This window comes from Leucoraja erinacea, chromosome 19, assembly GCF_028641065.1.
Source record: "Leucoraja erinacea ecotype New England chromosome 19, Leri_hhj_1, whole genome shotgun sequence".
Taxonomy (NCBI): domain Eukaryota; kingdom Metazoa; phylum Chordata; class Chondrichthyes; order Rajiformes; family Rajidae; genus Leucoraja; species Leucoraja erinaceus.
Window position 1 is genome coordinate 19,971,125 of NC_073395.1, and position 23,469 is coordinate 19,994,593.

General features: G+C 45.2%; 1 protein-coding gene across 7 annotated transcripts in view; it reads right to left on the reverse strand.

Moving 5' to 3' along the window:
- Positions 1 to 23,469, reverse strand: part of syt1a (synaptotagmin Ia) — a 214,160-nt gene that overhangs the window by 18,933 nt on the left and 171,758 nt on the right. For all 7 annotated transcript variants that reach the window (XM_055650555.1, XM_055650556.1, XM_055650557.1 and 4 more), the window contains 2 exons: positions 12,090 to 12,268; positions 4,320 to 4,504 (listed from right to left, as the gene is read on the reverse strand). In XM_055650555.1, the coding sequence (XP_055506530.1) occupies positions 4,320 to 4,504; positions 12,090 to 12,261 (357 nt within the window). In that variant the 5' untranslated portion in view covers positions 12,262 to 12,268. The remainder of the gene's footprint in view (positions 1 to 4,319; positions 4,505 to 12,089; positions 12,269 to 23,469) is intronic.

The window sequence follows — 23,469 nt, forward strand, 5'->3', positions numbered from 1 at the left end:
TGGACAAACTTGGGGATCATTTTCTCTGGAGGTTGTGGTTGAGGGGCGAACTGATAGAAGTTTATAAAATTATGAGAGGCATAGATAGGGTAGACAGTCAGAACATTTTTCCTGACTAGTCAGAACCTACTTTATGCCATCTAGTAAATGCCAAATACTAGCCGACTTTGCGGGCTGGTATCTCGGTCCCCTGGTGGCCTAAGTAGACCGTTCCTGTACCGTTAGACACCTCTTGGAGGCCGTGGCCTCTGTTGCTCCAGCAAAACAGATAATCCAGAAAGGCTCTGGAACCAAGGGTGTTGGAAGATCGGTGGTGTGCCTGTATTTGGTAACAGTGACCTGTCGTCTAGAGACTTGATGATGGATTCATACAGCATGGACACACGCCCTTCAACCTACTGAGTCCATGCTGGCCATCAGCCATTCATTTACGCCAATCCTGCACTACTTCCATTTTATTCTCCCCACATTCTCATCAAATCCCACCAGATTCTACCACCCACCCACACACACACAGGCCAATTTACCCTTCAACCTACATGTCTTTGGTATTGGGAGGTTGGGAAGCTCTATTCCGACTGGCTCATTTAAAATGGACTTCCCTTGTGTTATAAACCTTCGGTGATAATGTGATCTTTAGTATATTCAGCTTCACCCGATCATAAACAAAGTAAAATGAGACTTGGTTATGGGTTCTTGGCCAAAACGTGCTTAAATATACAATAGAGGCACAGCGGTAGAGTTGCTGCCTCACGGCGCCAGAGACCTGAGTTTAATCCTGAAGACTGGAGCTGTCTGTGTGGAGTTTCTACATTCTCGCTGTGACCGTGTGGGTTTGCTCCGGGTGCTCTAGTTTCCTCGCACATTTCGAAGACATGTAGGTTTGTAGGTTGATTGGCTTCTGTAAACTGTCCCTAGAGTGTAGGATAGAACTAATGTACGGGGTGATTAATGATTAGTGTGGACTCGGTGGACTGAAAGGCGGGATTCCATGCTGTATCACCAACTGAACTAAAAGGAGCACAAGAGGTCTTGTAAATCTAGATCAATTTTGCACTGGGTTTCAGATTCATCATCTTTGCTCCTGCCGTGATGGTGAAATATTGAGTAAAAGGACCATTATTCTTCAAATCAAAGTTGGTTTAGCTCCACAGTGTGCAAGAAGAGTCGGCTATCTTACTGGAGGAAACAAGGCGGAGAGGTCTAGGCAACCAAACAACAAGAGAAACCTACCCCAGTGGACAGTCCAGAAATAGTCATGAGACACAACACAGATGAAGAAGGGCATAGAAGGAAGAAACACAAATTATAACAACCACACACAAACAGTAAAGGGAGAAACTCGGCAAACACCGATCATGGATCACAATTAAAAACAACAGAACATTATACAATTCACCAATAGTTATCACACATTCTTCTCTACATTCTTGCTACAAAATAGTGATGTATAGTCATAAATAGTTTACTGAACTGTAATGTAAAGTATAATAGTGTGTAGTTTACTGGACTGCAATGTAAAGCAATGTATAGTTTATTGAACTGTAATGTAATGCATAATGTATTAAACTGTAATGTAATGTAGGGCAATGTATAGTTCACTGAACTGTATAGTTCACTGAACACAATGCATAGTAATGTATAGTTCACTGTACTTGAATGTAATGATGTATACAGTAATGTATGGTTTACCGAACGTTGATGTAATGTATAATTTACTGAACGGTAATGCAACGTGCAGTAATATGTAGCTTACTGGACTGTAATGTAATGTGTAGCTTTTCACTATACCTCGCTACATGTGACAATAAACTAAACTAAAACTAAAACTAGTTTACAGAACTGTTATATAATGTATAGCAATGTATACTTTACTGAACTAAATGCAAAAAAAGAATTTCACTGTACCTCTGAACCTGTGATAACAAAAAAACATTTAACCATTGAAATACCAAAAACCATTGAAATACATTACGATTTTTCAGAGATATTTGTAAATTCAACACGTCACTCATTACAAGTTAAAATATAAATATTTGCACAGTCTATTGTGAGTTCCCCTGGTCACATCATAATACAGATATAATTGGGTCAAAGGTTCTACAAAATGACTTGTTAAGTACAATTTTCAATGGTTGGTTGGCAGTGCAGAGAGTTAGTAACATTGAATTAAAAGCAAATAGAAGAAAGTGAATGGCATGTTGGCCTTTATAACAAGAGGAATCGAATATAGGAGCAAAGATGTCCTTCTGCAGTTGTACAAATCCCTAGTGAGACCACACCTGGAGTATTGTGTGCAGTTTTGGTCCCCCAAATTGAGGAAGGACATTCTTGCTATTGAGGGAGTGCAGCGTAGGTCAACAAGGTTAATTCCCGGGATGACAGGACTGTCATGTGCTGAGAGAATGGAGCAGCTGGGCTTGTACACGCTGGAGTTTAGAAGGATGAGAGGATATCTCATTGAAACATATAAGATTGTTAAGGAGCTTGGACATGCTAGAGGCAGGAAACATGTTCTCGATGTTGGGGGAGTCCAGAACCAGGGGCCACAGTTTAAGAATAAGAAGTAAGCCATTTAGAATGGAGACGAGGAAACACTTTTTCTCACAGAGAGTGGTGAGTCTGTGGAATTCGCTGCCTCAGAGGGCAGTGGAGGCAGGTTCTCTGGATGCTTTCAAGAGATAGGGCTCTTAAAAATAGTGGAGTCAGGGGATATGGGGAGCAGGCAGGAACGGGGTACTGATTGGGGATGATCAACCATGATCACATTGAATGGCGGTGTTGGCTCGAAGGGCTGAACGGCCTACTCCTGCACCTATTGACTATAGTCTGCTGTCTAAAACTTATTAAAACTTTGGATGATCTGTCCTGGGCCCAGCACGCAGATATAAGCAGCACTGCAGCTTTCTGAGAGGTTTAAAGAAATTTGGCACAGAATACTCCCTCAGATGGACAGTATTGCAGCCTGGTACGGCAATGCCAAACCCACACGAAGGCAAGAGGCTGCAGAGTGTGGTGGACTCAGCCCGGTCTAGCACGGGCACAGCCCTCCCCACCATCGAGAGCATCGACACCAGGCGCTGCCTCATGAAGGCGGCATCTACCATCATGATCCCCACCATCCGGGCCGCGCCCTCGTCTCACTGCCACCGTCGGGCAGGAGGTACAGAAACTTGAAGTTCCACACCACCAGCTTCAGGAACGGCTACTTTCCTACAACCATCAGGTTCTTGAACAACCCTAATCCTACCTTGACAACAGAACACTACGGACCTCTTGAACTACCACACTATCCATCCCCTCTCAACTTAACACCAGTTCTTAACTCCGTTATTTATCTTGATTTCCAACGTGAAGAATGAATTACATTTATTTAGCGGCTTTCACGTCCTTGAAATCTCCCAGAGTGCTCTAATGCTGTCACAGTAGGTATTGACAAGTATTTATTGTTGTAACATAGAAAGTGAGGCAGTCATTCCTTGCGCAATCTCCAGCAAGCCATGATGAGATAATGAGCGGAAAATTAACTTCAGTATCGCCCCTCCCACAGTGCGGCACTCCCTAATAAAGATGGTGATATCGTTGTATGATAGTATACTTAGTATTGGGGAATATTTGTTCCACTCGTATTATGGTGGTGGGTGTTATTTTGATTTATTTCGTATTGTACGTGTTATTGTAAATAATTGAATTAATTATTTTTGGTTAAAAAGAAAATAGTTCTGATAGTGCTGCCCCTCCCACAGTGCTGCCTTAGTACTACCCCTCCCACAGTGGCGCAGAGTTAGAGTTGCTGCATTACAGCGCCAGAGACCCGCGTTCGATCTTGATCTTGGGTGCTGACTGCACAGAGTTTGTATTTTTTCCCTGTGACCGCGTGGGTTTTCTCTGGGTGCTCCGGTTTCCCCCCACACTCCAAAGATATACGGGCTTTTAGTTTTATTGTCTTTGGAAAACTGTAAAATTGTTGCTAGTGTGTTAGTGAAAGGGGTGATCATTGGTCGGAATGGACTCAGTGGGCCAAAGGGCCTATATCCATGTTATATCTCTAAAGTATCTCTAAAGTCATTGGAGACCCTTGTACTATCTTTAATCGGACTTTGCTGGATTTTACCTTGCACCAAGTGTTATTCCCTTTATCCTGTATCTGTACACCATGGATGGCTTGATTGTAATCATGTCTTTCCACTGACTGGATAGCATGCAACAAAAAAGCTTTTCACTGTACCTCGGCACACGTGACAATAATAAACTAAACTAAACAGAACAAGGTCTCTCCGCCCCTTAGACAAGTAGCTCAGGTGATTCCCGTACGTTACCTGGTCTGTGCCCGACTTTCCCATCTCCTTCACATCTTTCATGGTCATGGCATTCTTTCCCCCCTTCTCTTTTCCCTTCTTCTTGTTCTTCTTCTTCAGCAGGCATTTCTTGCAGACGCAGAAGCAGCAGGTTAGGACGAGCAGTACGACAACGATGGCGATAGCAACCAAGGCCCATGGCGGTACTGTAATGACAAGATCCACAGGAAGACATGCCACGTCAGAGGGGACAGGGCTGGCCTCTTGACGGCCACAGAACACCAGGCTGATACAGTTCCGTGGGGTCGTGCAGCATGGGAACAGACCCTTTGGCCCACTGAATCCGTACTGACCACCAAGCACTAACACACACCAATCCCATTGTTTAGTTTAGGTTAGAAGCTCATTAACTATCGGAGCAGAATTAGGCCATTCTGCCCATTGTCTACTCTGCCATTCAATCATGGCTGATCTATTTCTCCTCCTCAACCCCATTCTCCTGCTTTCTCCCATAACCCCTGACATCCTTATTAATCAAGAATCTACCAATCTCCACCTTAAAAATATTCATTCACTTGGCCTCCACATCCTTCTGTGGCAATCGAATTCCACAGATTCACCACCCTCTGAATAAAGAAATTCCTCATCTCCTTTTTAAAGGTATGTCCTTTTATTCTGTGGCTGTGCCCTCTGGTCCTAGACTCGCCCATTAATGGAAACATCCTCTCCACATCCACTCCATTCAGACCTTTCACTATTCAGTAAGTTTCAATGAGTTCTCCCCTCATCCTTCTAAACTCCAGCGAGTACAGTGTCAGTGCTGTCAAATGCTCATCATATGTTAACCCAATCATCCCAGGGATCATTCTTGTAAAAAGTTTAGCTTTGAGATACAGCATGAAAAGAGACCCTTCGGCCCACCGAATCAATGCTGACACCAAGCCCTAATACAGACAGCATGGGGGCGCAGCGGTCGAGTTGCTGCCTTACAGCACTTGCAGTGCCGAGACCTGGGTTCAATCCTGACTATGGGTACTGAATGTATGGAGTGTGTACGTTCTCCCCGTGACCGCATGTGTTTTCTCCGGGATCTTCGGTTTCCTCCCACACTACAAAGACGTACAGGTTTGTAGGTTAATTGGCTTGGTGTATGCGTAAATTGTTCCTCGTGTGTGTCGGATAGTGTTAATGTGCGGGGATCTCTGGTCGGCGCGGACTCAGTGGTCCGACGGGCTTGTTTTCGTGCTGAATCTCTATACAGAAATCAATCCTGTACATGTCGAGCTTAGTTGAGCTTAGTTTGGTTTAGTTTAGTTTATTTTTCAGATACAGCATGAGAACAGACCCTTTGACCCATCGAGAACATGCTGCCCATCAAGCACTAATACACACCAATCCTATAGTAATTTTAAGAAACTGCGTGGAAAGAGACCCTTCAGCCCACCCAGTCCATGCCGACCAATGATCACCCATATGGTAGACTGATTTTATCATACACGTTAGGGCCAATCGACAGAGGCCAATTAACCCACAAACATCTTTGGATGTGGGAGCAAACCAGACCACCTGGAGATCATCCACGTTGGGTAATCACGTATCGTCCTTCCACTGACTGGTTAGCATGCAACAAAGAAGCTTTTCAATGTGCACTATACTTTTCACTGTATACGTGACCATAAAGTACACCAGACGACACAGGAGGATGGGGATAGTGGCGTGGAGTGTTGTGCTAGTGTTGTGGGGCAGGTGGAGTTGGTCTGAGAGAGGGAGACTAGGGAGGGAGGGAGGTAACTCAGGGCCATGGGTTATTAAATTATAACTTTGGAGTACAGAGAAACAGATAAACAAGATTGGCTTGTGAACATATTCAGCAATGCCACGATGGATTAGTCTGTTCTTGTGATATTGCGATCAACACTACATTAAGATGTTAGCAAATGCCAGTGATGTCAAGGCATGATGGCTTAATCCTGTCTCAGACGTCAAATGTGTAAAGCCAGATTAACGTCGTGTATCAGTGATTAGTCTTAGACTAAAAGATTATTTAAAAAATTAATTTGCAATGCATATTAAGGGTGTGCGCATGGGTGCATGCATGCATTGTATGTATATTTGTGCATGTATGTGCTGGCATGTGTATGCATGCATTTGTGCACGGTCGTGCTTGAGTTGCATGTGTACGCGTGTTTGTGCGCATGCATTGATATGTAAGTGTATGTATGTTTGTGTGTGAATATGTGCTTACAATTAGACAGGTACATGGATAGGACAGGCTGGGCCAAACTCAGGTGGGTGGGCCTAGTGTAGCTCTGGGGCATGTTGGTCGGTGTGGGCAAGTTGGGCCGAAGGGCCTGTTTCCACACTGTATAACTATGAGGTGAAAGATTATCAAAGGAAAAGCAGATTTCAGAAGAAACCTGGCATTTAGAGCACCCGAGGTGTAGACTGGGCGGCATGGTGGCGCAGTGGTAGAGTTGCTGCCTTACAGTGCTTGCAGGCTGGAGATCCAGGTTCGATCCCGACTACGGGTGCTGTCGAGTTTGTACGTTCTCCCCGTGACCACGTGGGTTTTCTCTGAGATCTTTGGTTTCCTCCCACACTCCAAAGATGTACAGGTTTGGAGGTTAATTGGCTTGGTATAAGTGTAAATTGTCCCCAAGTTTGTGTACGTACTTGATGGGCTGATTGGCCTGCTTCTGTGCTGTCTCTCTAAACTAAACCAAACTAGGGGGGAGACAGGGCTGCAAGGATTCTGGACCACGAGGCTGTAATTGTAATCCAAAACTTGGGAGTGTTAGCAACTACAATAAATATATTTAATAAAAGTGATAATTGAGGCCATAACCTTGCTGGTGCCTTCTCTATTCAGTTTTATATCACTTCCCTGCTGCGCATCAATTATTAAGCAGGCTCACATTAACTCCCTTCCCTTTTCTCTCTATAGTCTCCCTCCATGCCTGCAATATCACCCCCTCCTCCCCTGCCTTGGTTTATAACAACCTTAAAAATACATTTGGATAGGTACATGGATAGGAAAGGTGTAGAAAGGAACTGCAGATGCTGTTTATACCGAAGATAGACACAAAGTGCTGGAGTAACTCAGCAGGTCAGAGGAATAGGTGATGTTTTGGATTGGGACCCTACTTCAGACTGAACGTAGAGGAGAGGGAACTGGAGGAGCAGTGAGAGCGGGTCTCACAGAACGCCCGTCTTGGCAAGGAGGAGAACTTCGACAAGGTAGGCATCAGGGCTGTGGAGTCGGTACCCAAAACACCCGATTCCGACTCCTTGATTTCTTGTGCATCCGACTCCTACTCTGACTCCGACTCTGACTCCGACCCCCACTCCGACCCCGACTCCTAGGTATAATAACTCTAATCTGCTATGATAACATTACACAAGATGGCATTTGATAAGAACTACATGAATCATCAGGTTACCTTTTAAACCCATGTCCTTAAAGGTTTGAGTCTATAAGGTTGTAGCTATGCTATTGTGGCTTTTTTATTGTTTATTCTTGAAAAAAACCCATAATGTATAATGCTAAAAAAAACAAAAACATATAGGACTATGACAACATTAAAATTCTATTGAATTAAATAAAAATTATAAAAGCATTACTCCAAAGTTTATTAAACTAAGGCCACAGGTATGAACTAAATGGCTAAATTGTGACAAAAAATATTTTCAAGTGCAATAGAATTTAAAACTAAATGCGTAGTTAAGTTTGCTACAAAAGTACATACCTAAAATGTATTAATAACATGTCCTTAGGAACAGAATTGTTTCTGCCAGATCCTCTTCCATTGAAGGCCTTCAATCTGATTTAATTATTTTCAGTGCGGAGAACAATCTCTCCACGCTGACCTGAGTGGGTGGTATGGCTGTTACTATCATAGCTCCGACTCCATAGTCTACTAGGCATACCTTGAGGAGATTTCACAGAGGAGCAGACAAATTGAACGGAAAGGAACTGTAGATACCAAAGATCGACTCAAAAGGGCTGGGGTAACACAGCGGGTCAGGCAGTATCTTTGGAGAAATACCGAAGATAGACAGGAAAACACAGGCAGGTGGGACTAGTGTAGATGGGGCATCTTGAGATATACAGCGTGGGAACAGCCCTTTGACCCACTGAGTCCACAGTGGCCATCGATCACCTGTTCAAACTAGTTGTATGTTATCCCAGTTTCACACCCACTCCCTGCACACCAGGGGCAATTTACAAAGGGCCAATTAACCTACAAACCCGCACATCTTTGGGATGTGGGAGGAAACTGGAGCACCCTGAGGAAACTCACAGGGTCATCGGGAGAACGTGCAAACTCCACACGGACAGCACCCCCGAGTCAGGATCGGACCCGGGTCAGACAGTACCTGAGATTAGGTTGGCAGAAAGGTCGGCATGGGAGTGGGAAGGGGAGTTAAAATGGCTGGCAGATTGGATCGAGAGATGGAGAGTGTTGAGTTACCCTGTCAGCCAGGATATTTAACTCCACTAATCATATTAATCTTGGCCAGAGAACGTCAACTGAAGTACCTCTGCCTAGTTTGTGACTCAATCCCACGAACCACACAACCAGCGATTCACACACAAAGGCTTCAGTCTCAGGGCCGAGTGGTTTGAGTGATGATCCACTTAAGAGACTTTGAAGCAAGTGCTTAGTATCTGGAGAGGCTTTTAAAGTGCGGCACGGTCTGTCTGAAGCCACTTTAGGCAGACAGCCGAACGATAGCTTGAGGCCTGGAGATGAAACCAGCCCCATACCACACAGTTGTGCAACGGCTCAGCTCACACTGCACACCATTCACGTTCAGAGCACGATGCCTGCCTTAACATCAGCTAATTTCAAGATAGCACCGACATTTATACCTATAAAACATGCTACCTACAAACCAGGGCGGCACGGTGGCGCAGCGGTAGAGTTGCTGCCTTATGGCGCTAGAGACCCGGTTTTGATCCTTATTATGAGCGTTGTCTGTAATTGAGTTTCTACCTTCTCCCCGTGACCTGTGTTGGTTTTCTCCAGGTGCTCCGGTTTCCCACCACATTCCAAAGACATGCAGGTTTGTAGGTTAATTGGCTTGATAAAACTGTCCCTAGTACGTGTAGGATAGTGTTAGTGTATGAGGATCACTAGTCGGTGTGGACTTGATGGGCCTGTTTCCACGCTGTATCTCTTAACTAAACTATGCTAAATACTGATTATGCCACCAGCACAATGAAGGACCAGTCCAGTCTCACTCCCTCTTCTCACCTCTCCCATCAGGCAAGAGGTACAGAAGTGTGAAAACGCACACCTCCAGGTTCAGGAACAGTTTCTTCCCAGCTGGTGTCAGGCAACTGAACCGTCTTATCAACAAGTAGGGATCAGTCCTGAGCTATCATCTGCATCATTAGAGACCCTCAGACTATCTCTAATTGGACTTTATCTTGCACTAAACATTATTCCCTTAATCCTGTACCTGAACACAGAGGACAGCTCAATTGTAATCATGTATTGTCTTTCCACTGACTGGTCAACACACAACAAAAAGATTTCAACTGTACCTTGGTATACGTGACAATAAACTAAACTAAACTAAACTAACACAAGCTAATTTCAAGATAGCATCCAACATTTATACCTACAATACATCGTTACCTACAAATCCACCCGCTTCTCCCCTCCCTTTCACCCCCTTCCTTGTGCCCCACCTGTGCTCGCTATTCTTTCTGTCTAACCTCCACTTTCCCCTTTCCTTCCTCTGGCTTCACAATTCACGCCTCTTTAGAGAGATAAAAACTGGAGGAACGCAGGGGCCTTGTTCCTTCTCAAATAAATTAAGAACATAAAACAGTACAGCACAGGAACAGGCCCTTTGGTTCACAATGTCTGGGACGACCATGATGCCAAGTTAAACTGATCCCCTCTGTCTGCACATAATGTATATCTCTGCATTCTCTAATTATTCCACTGCCTTTTGGCCCCAGTGTATAAGATCAATTGTCAGGTCAAGGCGCAGCCTTGCAACTGGTACCATGCAGTCCAGTTCAACCTATGGGGCGTGCTCATCCTTCATGGAAAGTCTGCTTTGGCGGACCAGGTGGAAGAGATCTTTATGAGCTAGCGGCTGGAAAGGTGAAGGAGCAACGCCCTGTGGAATGCGAAGGGCTAGACAGAGCACTGAAGTAAACATGGCCATCCACAGCAGCCAAGATGTTGCCAGCCGTGATGATTCTTCATACCACTGGACTCTGACCGAGAGGGTTACAGTGCAACGGCTTCCCCACCTTCAACTCATTCACGCAACAGGTTTTTGTGCAGCCCTCTTCTATTGAGACTTCACAACCTGCCATCGACGTTACCGACGGGCCACCACCATAAGATCAAGAACAAAATCATCAAAAGAACATTGGTGATTGGCGCATTTTCACACAGAGGTTGGTGGGTGCCCGGAACACGCTGCCTGGAGTGGTGATGGAGGCTGATACAATAGAGGTATTTAAGAGGCTTTTGGATAGGCACATGTATATTCAGGGAATATTGATTATGTGCAGCCGGTTACGCAGGGTCTGAAGAAGGGTCTCGACCTGAAACATCATCCATTCCTTCTATCCAGAGATGCTGCCAGTCCCGCGGAGTTGCTCCAGCATTTTGTGTTTATCTTCAGCCAGATAAGAGCTGACAGTACTTACATTGTGGGCCGAAGGGCCTGTTCTTGTGCTAAAGATAAACGCAGAATGCTGGAGTAACTCCATGCATCAGGCAGCATCTCTGGTGAAAATGGCTCGGTGACGTTTCGGGTCTGAAATGTCCGTTTTCTCCAGAGGTGCTGCCTGACCCACTGAGTTACTCCAGCATTTTGTGTCTATCTTTGGTATAAACCACCTAACTTTGTTCATCTAATACTTCCCCGTGAGATCATCACTGCTGCAAAGTGCCTTGGGACATTTTGCAACGTTAAGTGTGCTGTTTAAATGCAACTTATAACTTAGAAACTGCAGGTAGGAAGAGATTTCTCAACAAGGTAATTTCAACAGATGTTAAGGTAATAGGTCTCTGAAATTGCCTTGGTCTTAAAGACGTTGAAAGAACTTGAAATTAGTTTGTCAGTCTCCTCCACCGATAAAACTTTTCAAACTCTTGACACTGTTCAGAAGTTGCTGTTAGTTCACAAATTCATGTTCATAAGTGATAGGAACAGAATTAGACCATTCGGCCCATCATGTCCACTCCGTCATTCAATCGTGGCTGACCCATCTTTCCCTCCCAACCCTATTCTCCTGCTTTCTCCCCATAACCCCTGACACCCGTACTAATCAAGAATCTATCTATCTCTGCCTTAGATCATCAACTCGGTGAAAGACGCTCTTTGGTCGGCCCGAAACATGTTGACCTCCCAGGAGAGCGGGATGTCCGTCGGGGAATGTTGCCGACTGGCCCGCTACAGACTGCAGGAGTACGTGCTGAGGGACGCACTGAAGCTCGGTGCAGCCAACGCCAAGGCTCTGTGGGGGAAGAACCACAGTCTAGTGGTCCTCCCGCTGCTGAACTTTGGGGGGCAGAGTGTGGTGGAGATGCACCTCAAACAAAGGAAGGGATATCACCCCGGGGGGCCACATAAAACGATGTTTTGTTTCAAGGCAGGTGCGAACACAACTGAGTATTGCACTAGTGAATGTGTAGTCGATTAGAACGTCTACATTGTGACATCGGACGGCACAGTGGCACAGCGGTAGAGTTGCTGGTAGAGGGCCAGGGACCTGGATTAGATCCCGACTACAGGTGCTGATAAACCTCTACTCACGTGGAATCTTGTTCAGCTCGTTCATGAACTTCTCCTTCACCTTCGTGAACCCGTCTTGCTTGTCCCCTTCTGGACTGGCCGCTGCCTCTGTGGCATTGGCCACTTGCGTGGGCACTGCCTCCGTGGCCGGTGGAGCTGCCAAGGCCTCGTGATGTCCTTCAGAGAGCTTCATCCCCGTCCTGGCAAAGGGCAGAAGAAGATTAAGAAGAGGTTATCATTTCTGGTCGCCCCCTTACAAGAAGGACGTGGAAGGCGTTTAGATAAGTCGAGCTGGAAAGGGTGTAGCAACGATTTACGAGGATGTTGCCCGGACTCGAGGCCCTCAGCTATCGGGAGTGGTTCAGCAGGCTAGGACACTATTCCTTGGAGAGCACGAGGATGAGGGGTGATCTTATAGAGGTGTACAAAATCATGAGAGGAATAGATCGGGTAAACACACAGAATCTCTTGCCCAGAGTAGGGGAATCGAGAACCAGCGGACATAGCTTTAAGGTGAGGGGATTTAACAGGAACCTCAGGGGTAACTATTTTACACAAAAGGTGGTGGGTGTATGGAACGAGCTGCGAGAGGAGGTAGGTACTATCGCAATGTTTAAGAAACATTTGGACAGGTACATGGATAGGATAGGTTTAGAGGGAAATGGGCCAAATGTAGGTAGGTGGGACTAGTGTAGATGGGGCATGTTGGTCGGTGTGGGCAGGTTGGGTCGAAGGGCCTGTTTCAGTATAGCTGAAGGGCACTGTATGACCACATGGATATTGATCACTTGCAGACAGAGGAGATTAACTTAAATTGGCATCATGTTCAGTGCAGCTATTGTGGGGTGAAGGGCTTGTTCCTGTGCTGTACTGTTCTATGTTCATAAGCATGTTATTGCACACAATATTAAAAACACATGGATAAGAGCAGTTCCCTTCTGCCTCTTAAAAGACTTTCAGGCAGATGTATGGATAGGGATCAAAGTAAGACATGAGTTATTTAAGAGGGATCTCATGGTACAGAGGAGGCCTACCAGAATGTTGGATTAGAGAATATTAGCTACAGGGAGAAGTTGGACAGGCTTGAAATGTTTTCTCTGGAATGCCGGAGGTTGCGGGGAGACCTGATAGAAGTATATAAAATTATGACAGCCATAGATAGGGTAGACAGTCAGAACCCTTTTCCCAGGGTGGAAAACGTTAGTATTTTAGATTAATTTAGTTGAGCTTAGTGTATTGTCATGTGTACCAAGATACAGTGAAAGTATATTATTGCATGCTAACCAGTCAGCAGAGAGATTATACATTACTACAATCAAGCCGTCCACAGTGCACAGATATATGATAACAGGAATAACATTTAGTGCAAGATAAAGTCCAGTAAAGTCCAATTACAGATAGACCGAGGGTCTTACATGAGGTAGATGATAGCTCAGGACCGCTCTCTAGTTGTTGATAGGATGGTTCGGTTGCCCGATAACAGCTGAGAGGAGAGTGTCCCTGAATCTGGAGGTGTGCGTTTTTACATGCATACCTCCAGAGGGCATAGTTTTAAGGTGAGAGGCAAAGTTTACAGTGGATTTGCAGGGAGAGTTTTTTTGCACAGAGGATGGTGGGTGGCTGGAATGTGCTGGTGGTTGAAGTAGATAGGATAGTGGCGTTTTAAGAGATTTTAGGATTGGAACAGGGATATATGTAGGAAATGGAGGGATATAAACGAGATGCAGGTAGATAAGAGGGTTGCACGGTGGCGCAGCGGTAGAGTTGCTGCCTCACAGCACCAGAGACCCGGGTTCGATCTTGACTACGGGTGCTGTCTGTACGGAGTTTGTACATTCTCCCCGTGACGTGCGTGGATATTCTCCAGGTGCTCCTGTTTCTTCCCAACTCCAAAGATGTACAGGTTTATAGGTTAATTGGCTTTTGTAAAATTGTAAATTGTCCCTAGTATGTGTAGGATAGTGCTAGTGTACAGGGATTGCTGGTGGGCCGAGGGGCCAGTTTCCGAGGGGCCAGTTTCTCCAAACTAAACTAAATAAGAGATTGTCTTGTCATCATGTTCAGCGCAGATATTGTGGGCTGAAGGGCCTGTTCTTACGCTGAACTGTTGGAAATCTAGACGATGTGTGAACGTGCATTCCTACCTGTATCTCTTCCTCCAGCAGTTTAAATTATGCATCACGACATCTTAGTTCATGTTATTTCAAACAATATTAGTGACGCGCGGATAAGCACAGATCCTTTCTGACTCTTAAAAGACTTTTGGACAGATGCGTGAATAGCAAGTGAGGGGGGTTTAAGATGAGAAGGGAAAGATTTAAAAGGGACCTCAGGAACAATTTGTAGGCCAAATGCTGGCAAATGGGACTAGCCCCGTCTGCCAATTTGGTTTGACAAGGTGGGTTCCTACAAGGAATGTGTACCTACAATGGAGGGGAGGGGGTGGTTACAAATGGGTGCAATTCCAGGTGGGCCACAGGGAAGGGAGAGGGAGAGAGTGGAGAAGGGGTGGGTTTGTAGGTAGATTGTTTTGTAGGTATAAATGGTGGATGTTATTTTGACATTAGCTTGTGTTAGTTTAGTTTAGTTTAGTTTAGTTATTGTCATATGTACTGAGGTACAGTGGAAATGCAATACATAATTACAATCGAGCTATCCAATGGGTACAGATACAGGATAAAGGGAATAATGTTCAGTGCAAGATCAAGTAGAGTAAAGTCCAATTAAAGATAGTCCGAGGTAGATAGTAGGTCCAGACTGCTCATTTGTTTGTGATCAGTTGGTTTATACCAGTCCCTGAATCTGGAGGTGTGTGTTTTCACACTTCTGTATCTCTTCCCTGATGGGAGAGGGGAGAAGAGTGAGTGACCGGGATGAGACTGGTCCTTGATTATGCTGGTGGCCTTGCCGAGGCAGCGTGAAGTGTAGATGGAGTCAATGGAAGGTTTATGTGACGGTCTGGGCTTCATCTACAATTCTGCAATTTCTTACGGTCTTGGATGGAGCTGTTCTTAAACCATGCTTGAGATGTCCTGGGTAAGATCGTGTAAAGTGTAAGTTGGACAAGTCAAGTTACTGGCCTGACGTACTGGCATCAAGCTGGAATGAGTGGCAACATGTGTTTAATGGACATTTATGATTCAACCAAGTCCCTGTGTCTTCCATATCTGTTTTTTATTGGTTAGCTTTTTATCTTTATTTTAAAGTGAATTCAAACCTTATTTTGATTTCGCCTTTACTTTTTAATCCAGCCTGTGCATTGGTGAAGTAACATTATCCATTTTACATTTTGTTTTAGTTTTAAAGATACTGCATGGAAACAGGCCCTTCGGCCCACTCAGTCCGTGTTGACCAGCGAACACCCGTACACTAGTTCTATCCTACACACTATGGATAATTTACAGGATTCAATTAATCGACCAACCTGGCTTTGGAGTGTGGGTGGAAACTGGAGCACCTGGAGGAAACCCACATTGTCACAGGGAGAACGTACAAACTCCATACAAATTTCAGGAAGGACATTCTTACAATTGAGGGAGTGCAGCGTAGGTTTACAAGGTTAATTCCCAGGATGGTGGGACTGCCATATGTTAACAGAATGGAGCGGCTGGGCTTGTATACTCTGGAATTTAGAAGAATGAGAGGGGCTTTTATGAAAAAATATAAGAATATTAAGGGAATGGACATGCTAGAGGCAGGAAACATGTTCCCGATGTTGGGGGAGTCCAGAACCAGGGGCCACAGTTTAAGAATAAGGGGTGGGAAATTTAGAACGGAGATGAGGTGAAACCTTTTCACCCAGAGACTTGTGGATCTGTGGAATTTTCTGCCTCAGACGGCAGTGGAGGCCAATTCTCTGGATGCTTTCAAGAGAGAATTAGAAAGAGGTCTTAAAGATAGCGGAATAAAGGGATATGGTGAGAAGGCAGGAACGGGGTACTGATTTTGGATGATGTGCCATGATCGCAGTGAATGGCGGTGCTGGCTCGAAGGGCCGAATGGCCTACTCCTGCACCTATTGTCTATTGTCACCCGCAGTCAGGTTCGAACCCAGGTCTCTAGCTCTGTTTGGTAGTAACTCTACCCCTGCGCCACTGTGCTGCCAACTGCAGTTTCCAGAGTGATAGAGTGATACAGCAGCCCTTTGGCCCAACTCCTCCATGCCGGCCAAGGTGCCCCATCTAAGCTAGTCTCACCTGCCTGCATTTAGTCCATACCTCTCTAAACCTTTCCTATCCATGTACCTGTCCAAGTATATTTTAAATGTTGTTCCTGTACCTTGCCTCAACTACCTCATCTGGCAACTCGTTCCACATATCCACCACCCTCTGAGTGAAAAAGTTGCCCCTTGGGCTCCTTTTACATTTTTCCCCTCTCACCTTAAACCCGTGCCCTCGGGCTTTTAATTCCCCTGCCCTGGGTGAATAACTTTGTGCACCCACACTATCTATTCAGCTGATGATTTTATACACCTCTGTAAGATCACCCCTCAGCCTCCTGCACGGAAGAATGAAGTCCGAGCGACATCGTCGTAAATCTTCAACATTTTGTAGATTTTCATTTGATTGCAAGACACTTTTGCACTCTGCATTTACCGGGAAACGATGATGCTCTGACTGATGACAGAATTAATGCGAGCTGAGCCACAATCGACCAGCCTCACTGATCAAGACAACATGTCCATTAGCTAATCAGATTTCAACCTTTGGTGATATTGGATTGTATTCTTGCCCTGATACAAATGGCATTACATTTCTCTTTGTCTCCTGCTTTCCTGCCCTAATTTGATTGGTGCAAATGAGTGGCCCAAGATGACTGTTCTATTTAATATGAGCCTGATGTTCCATGCATTCGCATCTTAACAAACGGCACAGTAGCGTTGCAGCCTTACAGCGCCAGAGACCCGGCTTCCATCCTGACCTCGAGTGCAGTCTGTACGGAGTTTACACATTCTCCCTATGACTACGTGGGTTTTCTCTGAGTGCTCCGGTTTTCACCCAAATTCCAAAGACGTGCAGGTTTGTAGGTTAATTGGCTTCTGTAAGTTGTCCCTAGTGTAGGATAGAACTAGTGGATGGGTGATCATTGGTCGGCGCGGACTCGGTGGACTAAAGGGCCTGTTTCTACGCTGTATCTCTAAACTAAACTAAACCACACAACAATGCTGAGAACTATATCCTGCACTCTGTATCTCCCCCTTTCCTCTATCGTACTTGAGTTTGAACAGTTTGTATTGATGTATGTGTGGGAAGGAACTGCAAATGCTGGTTTATACTGAAGATACTCAGAGTGCTGGAGTAACTCAGCGGGGCAGGCAGCAACCCTGGAGAAAAAGAATAAGTGACGTTTTGGATCAGAACGCTTCTTCAGACTTGATGCATGGCATATCCGATCTAATCGGATAGCCTGCAAAACAAAGGTTTTCGCTGTATCTCGGTACACGTGACAACAATAAACCTCGACCCGAACCTAAACCCATTCATAAACAAAATGTTCTCTCTTTGGCAATCCGCCAAGTTGTACTCATCAATAAACTCTCGGGTTTAAGGGCTAAATCACCCAGAGAGGGTGAGATTCCCTAATCCGACATCACAAACAAATGATTGCTGAAGGTTTTATGTTCCAGCGATTCAAACAAGCAATACCTCGTCTCTCTGTAAACTTTTGAGCGCCGAAAGAAAGCTGAAACTGGGTCAGGTTGTAACTGCTCCTTATCACTTGGGTCTTTCAAGCAGAAAATTATCACTTCACATCGTGTCCTCGGTAGACTCTGCAGGCTGGCTGGACAACTAAACACTCATTAGAAGCTCCGATGGACCATAAAATACCCAGATATGTTTCCCAAATATCTTCTGCTTGCACCTACTGATCCAATGGAGGAAGATTCAGAATCCTTCAGGTGTATAATGAGCCATTCGGGAAACCAAAAAGGCTCCTTCCCTGCGAGAAATAAGGCATGGGAGATGCTCTCTTGAATTTTCTGGCGTGTGTAGCCTACCTACGAGAGTCAAACTCATTTGGGCCATGTTTGTTGTGACTGCATCCCCCTCTGGGTTCTGCCACATAGAACACAGAACAGTACAGCGCAGGACTGTACGTCGACCCACAATGTTTGCGCCAAATGTGATGTCAAGTTAAACTAATTTCCTCTGCCTGCATATCCCTCCATTCCCTGCATATCAATGTTCCAATCTTAAACGCCACCATCAAATCTGCCTCCACCACCACCCCTGGCAACGCATTCCAGACACCCATGTAAAAAACATGCCCCGCACATCTCCTTTAGGTTTTCTCTCACTCTCCTTAAAAAAAGCTGGGATGGCACAGTGGCATAGAGGGTGGGGCTGGTACCTCTTCGTGTCAGAGACCCGGTTATAAATCAGACCTCTGGCATTGTCTGTGTGGAGTTTGCACGTTCTCCCTGTGACCATGTGGATTTCCTCCGGGTGCTCCGGTTTCCTCCCACATCCCAAAGACATGTGTGTTTGTAGGTTAACTGGCCCTCTGTAAATTGCCTCTGGTGTGTAAAGGATGGATGAGGTATTGGGATAATGTAGAACTAGTGGGAAACCGGGTGATCGATGGTCGCCGTAATCTTGGCGGCTGATAGGCTGTTTCCATGATGTGTCTCCAAACTGGGGGGGTCACGGTAGCGCAGCGGTAGAGTTGCTGCCTTACAGCGCTTGCAGCATGAAGAGATCCGGGTTCGATCCAGACTACGGGTGCTGTCTGCACGGAGTTTGTACACGTGGGTTTTCTCCGGGATCATCCGTTTCCTCCCACACCCCAAAGTTGTCTCTAGTGTGTGTAGGACAGTGTTAATGTGCGGGGATCGATGGTCGGCGTGGACTCGGTGGACCAAAGGGCCTGCTTCCGCGCAGTATCTCTAAACTAAACTAAACTAATCTGTGCCCTATCGTCTTTGACTTCTCTACCATGGCAAAAAAGGTTCTGACTGTCCACCATATCTATGCCTCTCAATTTTATACACATCTATCAGGTCTCCCCTCAACCTTCGATGCTCCAGAGAACACAATCCAAGTGGATCTGACTTCTCCCATTTGCTGATACCCTCCAGCACAGGCATCAGTCTGGTAAACCTTCTCGTCACCAAAGACTCCACTGCTTCCTCTAATGGGGTGACCAGAACAGCACACAATACTCAATGGTTCAATTATTAGGTTGTATAGACTTGGATGGTTTTCTCTGGAATGTCAGTGGTTGAGGGGAGACTTGGCAGAAGGATATAAAACTATGAGAGGCATAAGGGCCCATTGCTGTATTATACTGTTCTCCAGTATGTTCTATGACTATTCAGTGCCTCAAGGGTTAATTGTGCCAGGTTTAATAAACGTACTGACTTGAAAGCCCAATTCTCTAGACTCTCCGGGGGATTCACCAAGGGTACAGTAGTAATGCATGAACCGCAGTAATAGAGTATCGACTACCACAGTACAGAGATGGTACACTGTGACTGATTAAATCTTTCAAGTAGATCGGATATTATTTACATAGCACTACTGCTCTGTAAACATGACTGCAAACTTGAAACTTATGGGTTTGGCCACTGAACAGAAGACTTGGAGTGCACGAGAAACTGGGGGGAAAATAGTGCATAAACTAACTGAATATTTTAGTAAACAATAAATAATTACGTTCCCAAGATAGAGATGCCATAGAACCCTTCTTCAGACTGATTGTAGTAGGGATGATGGTAGAATTGGCTGAAGGGCACGTTTCATGCTGTATTGACACAGGGCCAATTAACCTAAAAAAAAAACCGTGATGTTTTTGGGATGCAGTAGAAAACTGGAGCCCAGAGGAAACTCAGGGAGAACGTGCAGACTCCACACAGACAGCACCGAAGGTCAAGGTTAAACCCAGGCCTCTGGAGCTGTGAGGCAGCAACTCTACCAGCTGTGCTGTACAGTATCTTAAAATGCTAGACTCCAAAACTCTAAATTTAATTTTATTTTATCATCATCAAAGACCCACACCATGGAACATAAAGCCATGCTCCCAGGTATTTAATATTTACATCCTGGGAAAAAGATTCTGACTGTCCACCCAATTTCTAACTTTTTATATGTTTACATGGCGGGCCCAAGGGAGTGTTGTTGTGTTATATTGTTCTATGTTATATGTTCTATATTCTATGTTCTATGTTTTACTCAACTTTAAGCTGATATCGGGCTTATAATCATGCTAATCAGATTGCATTAAAAATTCTGCCTTGACAAAGAAAGCCTCTTTAAGTAATCAGATCACAGTGAATCTTTATAAAGACCAGGGCAGTTCAGTGGCACAGCTGGTGGAGCCACTGCCTCACAGTGCCAGAGACCTGGGTTCAATCCTGACCTCGGCTGCTGTCCGTGTGGAGTTTGCACGTTCTCCCTGTGACCGCGTGGGTTTCCACCAGATGCTCTGGTTTTCTCTTGCACCCCAACGATGGGGTTGTAGGTTTTATTGGCCCTCTGTAAATTGTTCCTGGTGTGCAGGGAGTGTATGTGTGGGCGGGATAACAGAACTAGTGTGAATGGGTCAGTGTGGACTTGGTGGGCCGAAGGGCCGGTTCCCAGGCTGTATCTCTGTCAGTAAACTAAAACTGCCTCATGAAACCCAGCCAATGAAATCTTTCATAGGTGCAGTCACTGTCGTTGTTTTTGAAAGGCAGCATTTGATTGGCGCACAACAAGATCCCACAAGCAACATTGTGATCGGTTTCAAGTTAAACTCTTTCTCATGATAGTGATCTTTACTCAGAGGGAGGTGAATCTGTGGAATTCATTGCCAGAGATGGCTGTGGAGGCCAAGACATTGGGTATTTTTAAAGTGGAGATTGACAGCTTCTTGATTAGTAAGGGCATCAAAGGTAATGGGAAGAGGGCAGGAGAATGGGGTTGGGAGGGAAAGATAGATTAGCAGTGATTGAATGGCGTAGTAGACTCGAAAGGCTGAATAGCCTAATTCTGCTCCTATTACTTATGATTGAGGAATATATATACGGGCATTGTGCCAAGCAGAATTTACATGCTTGTTTTTAGATAATCCCTTGTGAGATAAAAAGGACACAGCGTGCTGGAGTAACTCAGCGGGACAGGCAGTATCTCTGGAGAACAGGGATAGGTGAATCGCTTTGGGTCTTCTTCAGACGGATTGTGGTTGGGATGATTGTACAGTTGGACCGAAGGGCCCGTTTCATGCTGTATTTACAGAGTGCCAATTAACCTACAAACCCGCAGTGTTTTGGGGTGGTATGGGAGAAAACTGGAACACATGGAGGAAACCCATGCAGTCACAAGGAGAACGTGCAAACTCCACACAGACAGCGGCGAAGAAGGTCAGGATTAAACCCAGGTCTGTGGCGCTGTGAAAAAGTGGCTCTACCAGCTGCATCACTGAGCTGCTTAAACAGTATCTTAAAATGCTTGACTTTAAAAAGTCTGTTTGATTTTAATTTAATTTTACTATCATCAAAGACGCACGCCATCCTGCTCACACTCTCATCTCGCTGCTACCATTGCACAACACTAGCCACAACCCTACGGTGGCGCAGCGGTAGAGTTGAGGCCTTACAGCGCCAGAGTCGCCGGGTTCGATCCACACTACGGGTGCTGTCTGTGCGGAATGTGCACGTTCTTCCTGTGACCACGTGGGTTTTCTCTGGGTGCTCCGGTTTCCTCGCACATTCCAAAGACGTGCGGGTTTGTAAGTTAATTGGCTACTGTAAATTCTCCCTAGTGTGCAGGATAGAACTAGTGTACTGGGTGATCGCTGGTTGGCGCGGACTCGGTGAGCTGAAGGGCCTGTTTCTATGCTGTATCTCTAAACCCAAGAATTGATCTACAATGGAAACAATATGAATGAGGCTACACAATGTACTTTGGGTTGCACTCTCATGGTCTGGTTTACCTGATAACATCATATATTTATTTGTTGTGTTGTGTTACGTTATTGCACCTGTAAAGTTGCAGCAAAGGAGAATTTCATTGCCGCTGTCCCGATACATCTGACAAATAAATACTCTTGACTCTTGTTGATATTCTAGTCTAAGTCTGGAAATTGAAGCCAAAATGGTTATGCTTAAATCCAAGCAAGAGAACCAGGAATGGTGTCTGTGATAACCATCCACTCGAGCTAGTAACTCACTGCTTCATGATTTATACTCTCCTATACATCAATGCAACGCTTATCAGCGTTCTGCAGCCTTGGTTCACATAAATACCCTCCTAAATCCACAAAAGCACAAAATAACTGTGCTTTAGTTTGCAAATCCAAGCGCCTCAAGTTTTCTTGGGAACAGATTTATCAAAGGACGTTGGTTTAAGGGTCTGCTATAAGCCGTTTTAACTTGCTCCTTTGTTTTGTGACCTGGATACAAAGGCGCAGAATTCTTCAATTATATTTTGTGCACAAAGGGTTTGAGGTGCAGATTACGCTGAGAAGATGAAGTGGCAGATAGTTTGTCTGAGTCGTGAGTCCGGATCAAACGGTGACAGCCCAGATGTGAGATATACATCATGAGAAAGGAAAAGGCCTATTAGCAAAAATCAACAGGAACAAAATTAGTTCCGAGAGGCAAGGACCTGAGACACAAAGGTCAACAACTTTTTATTGTGCAAAATGATACTTCTGGGCAAAGTGGTTAGTGCTCAGGGTACGTGATGTACAAGGTGAGGCAAGCTGGAAAGGAGACAAAGTGCTGGAGTAACTCAGCGAGTCTGGTAGCATCTCTGGAGACGATGAATAGGTGATATTTCAGGTTGAGACACTTTTTCAGACAGACAAACACGAGGTTGCCCAAGAAGAAAACCTCAATGGTGGAACAGGCGGAGGATGGTGTCAGGCAGGTGGGTGGAGATCAGAACAGCTGCGATCAGGGAGAAACTCCCACTTGGGGTGGAGTCCATGCCAATGGACCCGGGTTAGTCTCTGTCAAGGACGGTGCGGTGGCTGTCTGTGCACCAGTCGCCCCATATTAGATAACCATATAACCTCCCCTAGTCCCATCTACCTGCACTCAGACCATAACCCTCCATTCCTTTCCCGTCCATATACCTATCCAATTTATTTTTAAATGATAAAATCGAATCTGCCTCCACCACTTCCACTGGAAGCTCATTCCACACAGCTACCACTCTCTGAGTAAAGAAGTTCCCCCTCATGTTACCCCTAAACTTCTGTCCCTTAATTCTCAAGTCATGTCCTCTTGTTTGAATCTTCCCTACTCTCAATGGGAAAAGCTTATCCACGTCAACTCTGTCTATCCCTCTCATCATTTTAAAGACCTCTATCAAGTCCCCCCTTAACCTTCTGCGCTCCAAAGAATAAAGACCTATAACTTGTTCACCCTTTCTCTGTAACTTAGTTGCTGAAACCCAGGCAACATTCTAGTAAATCT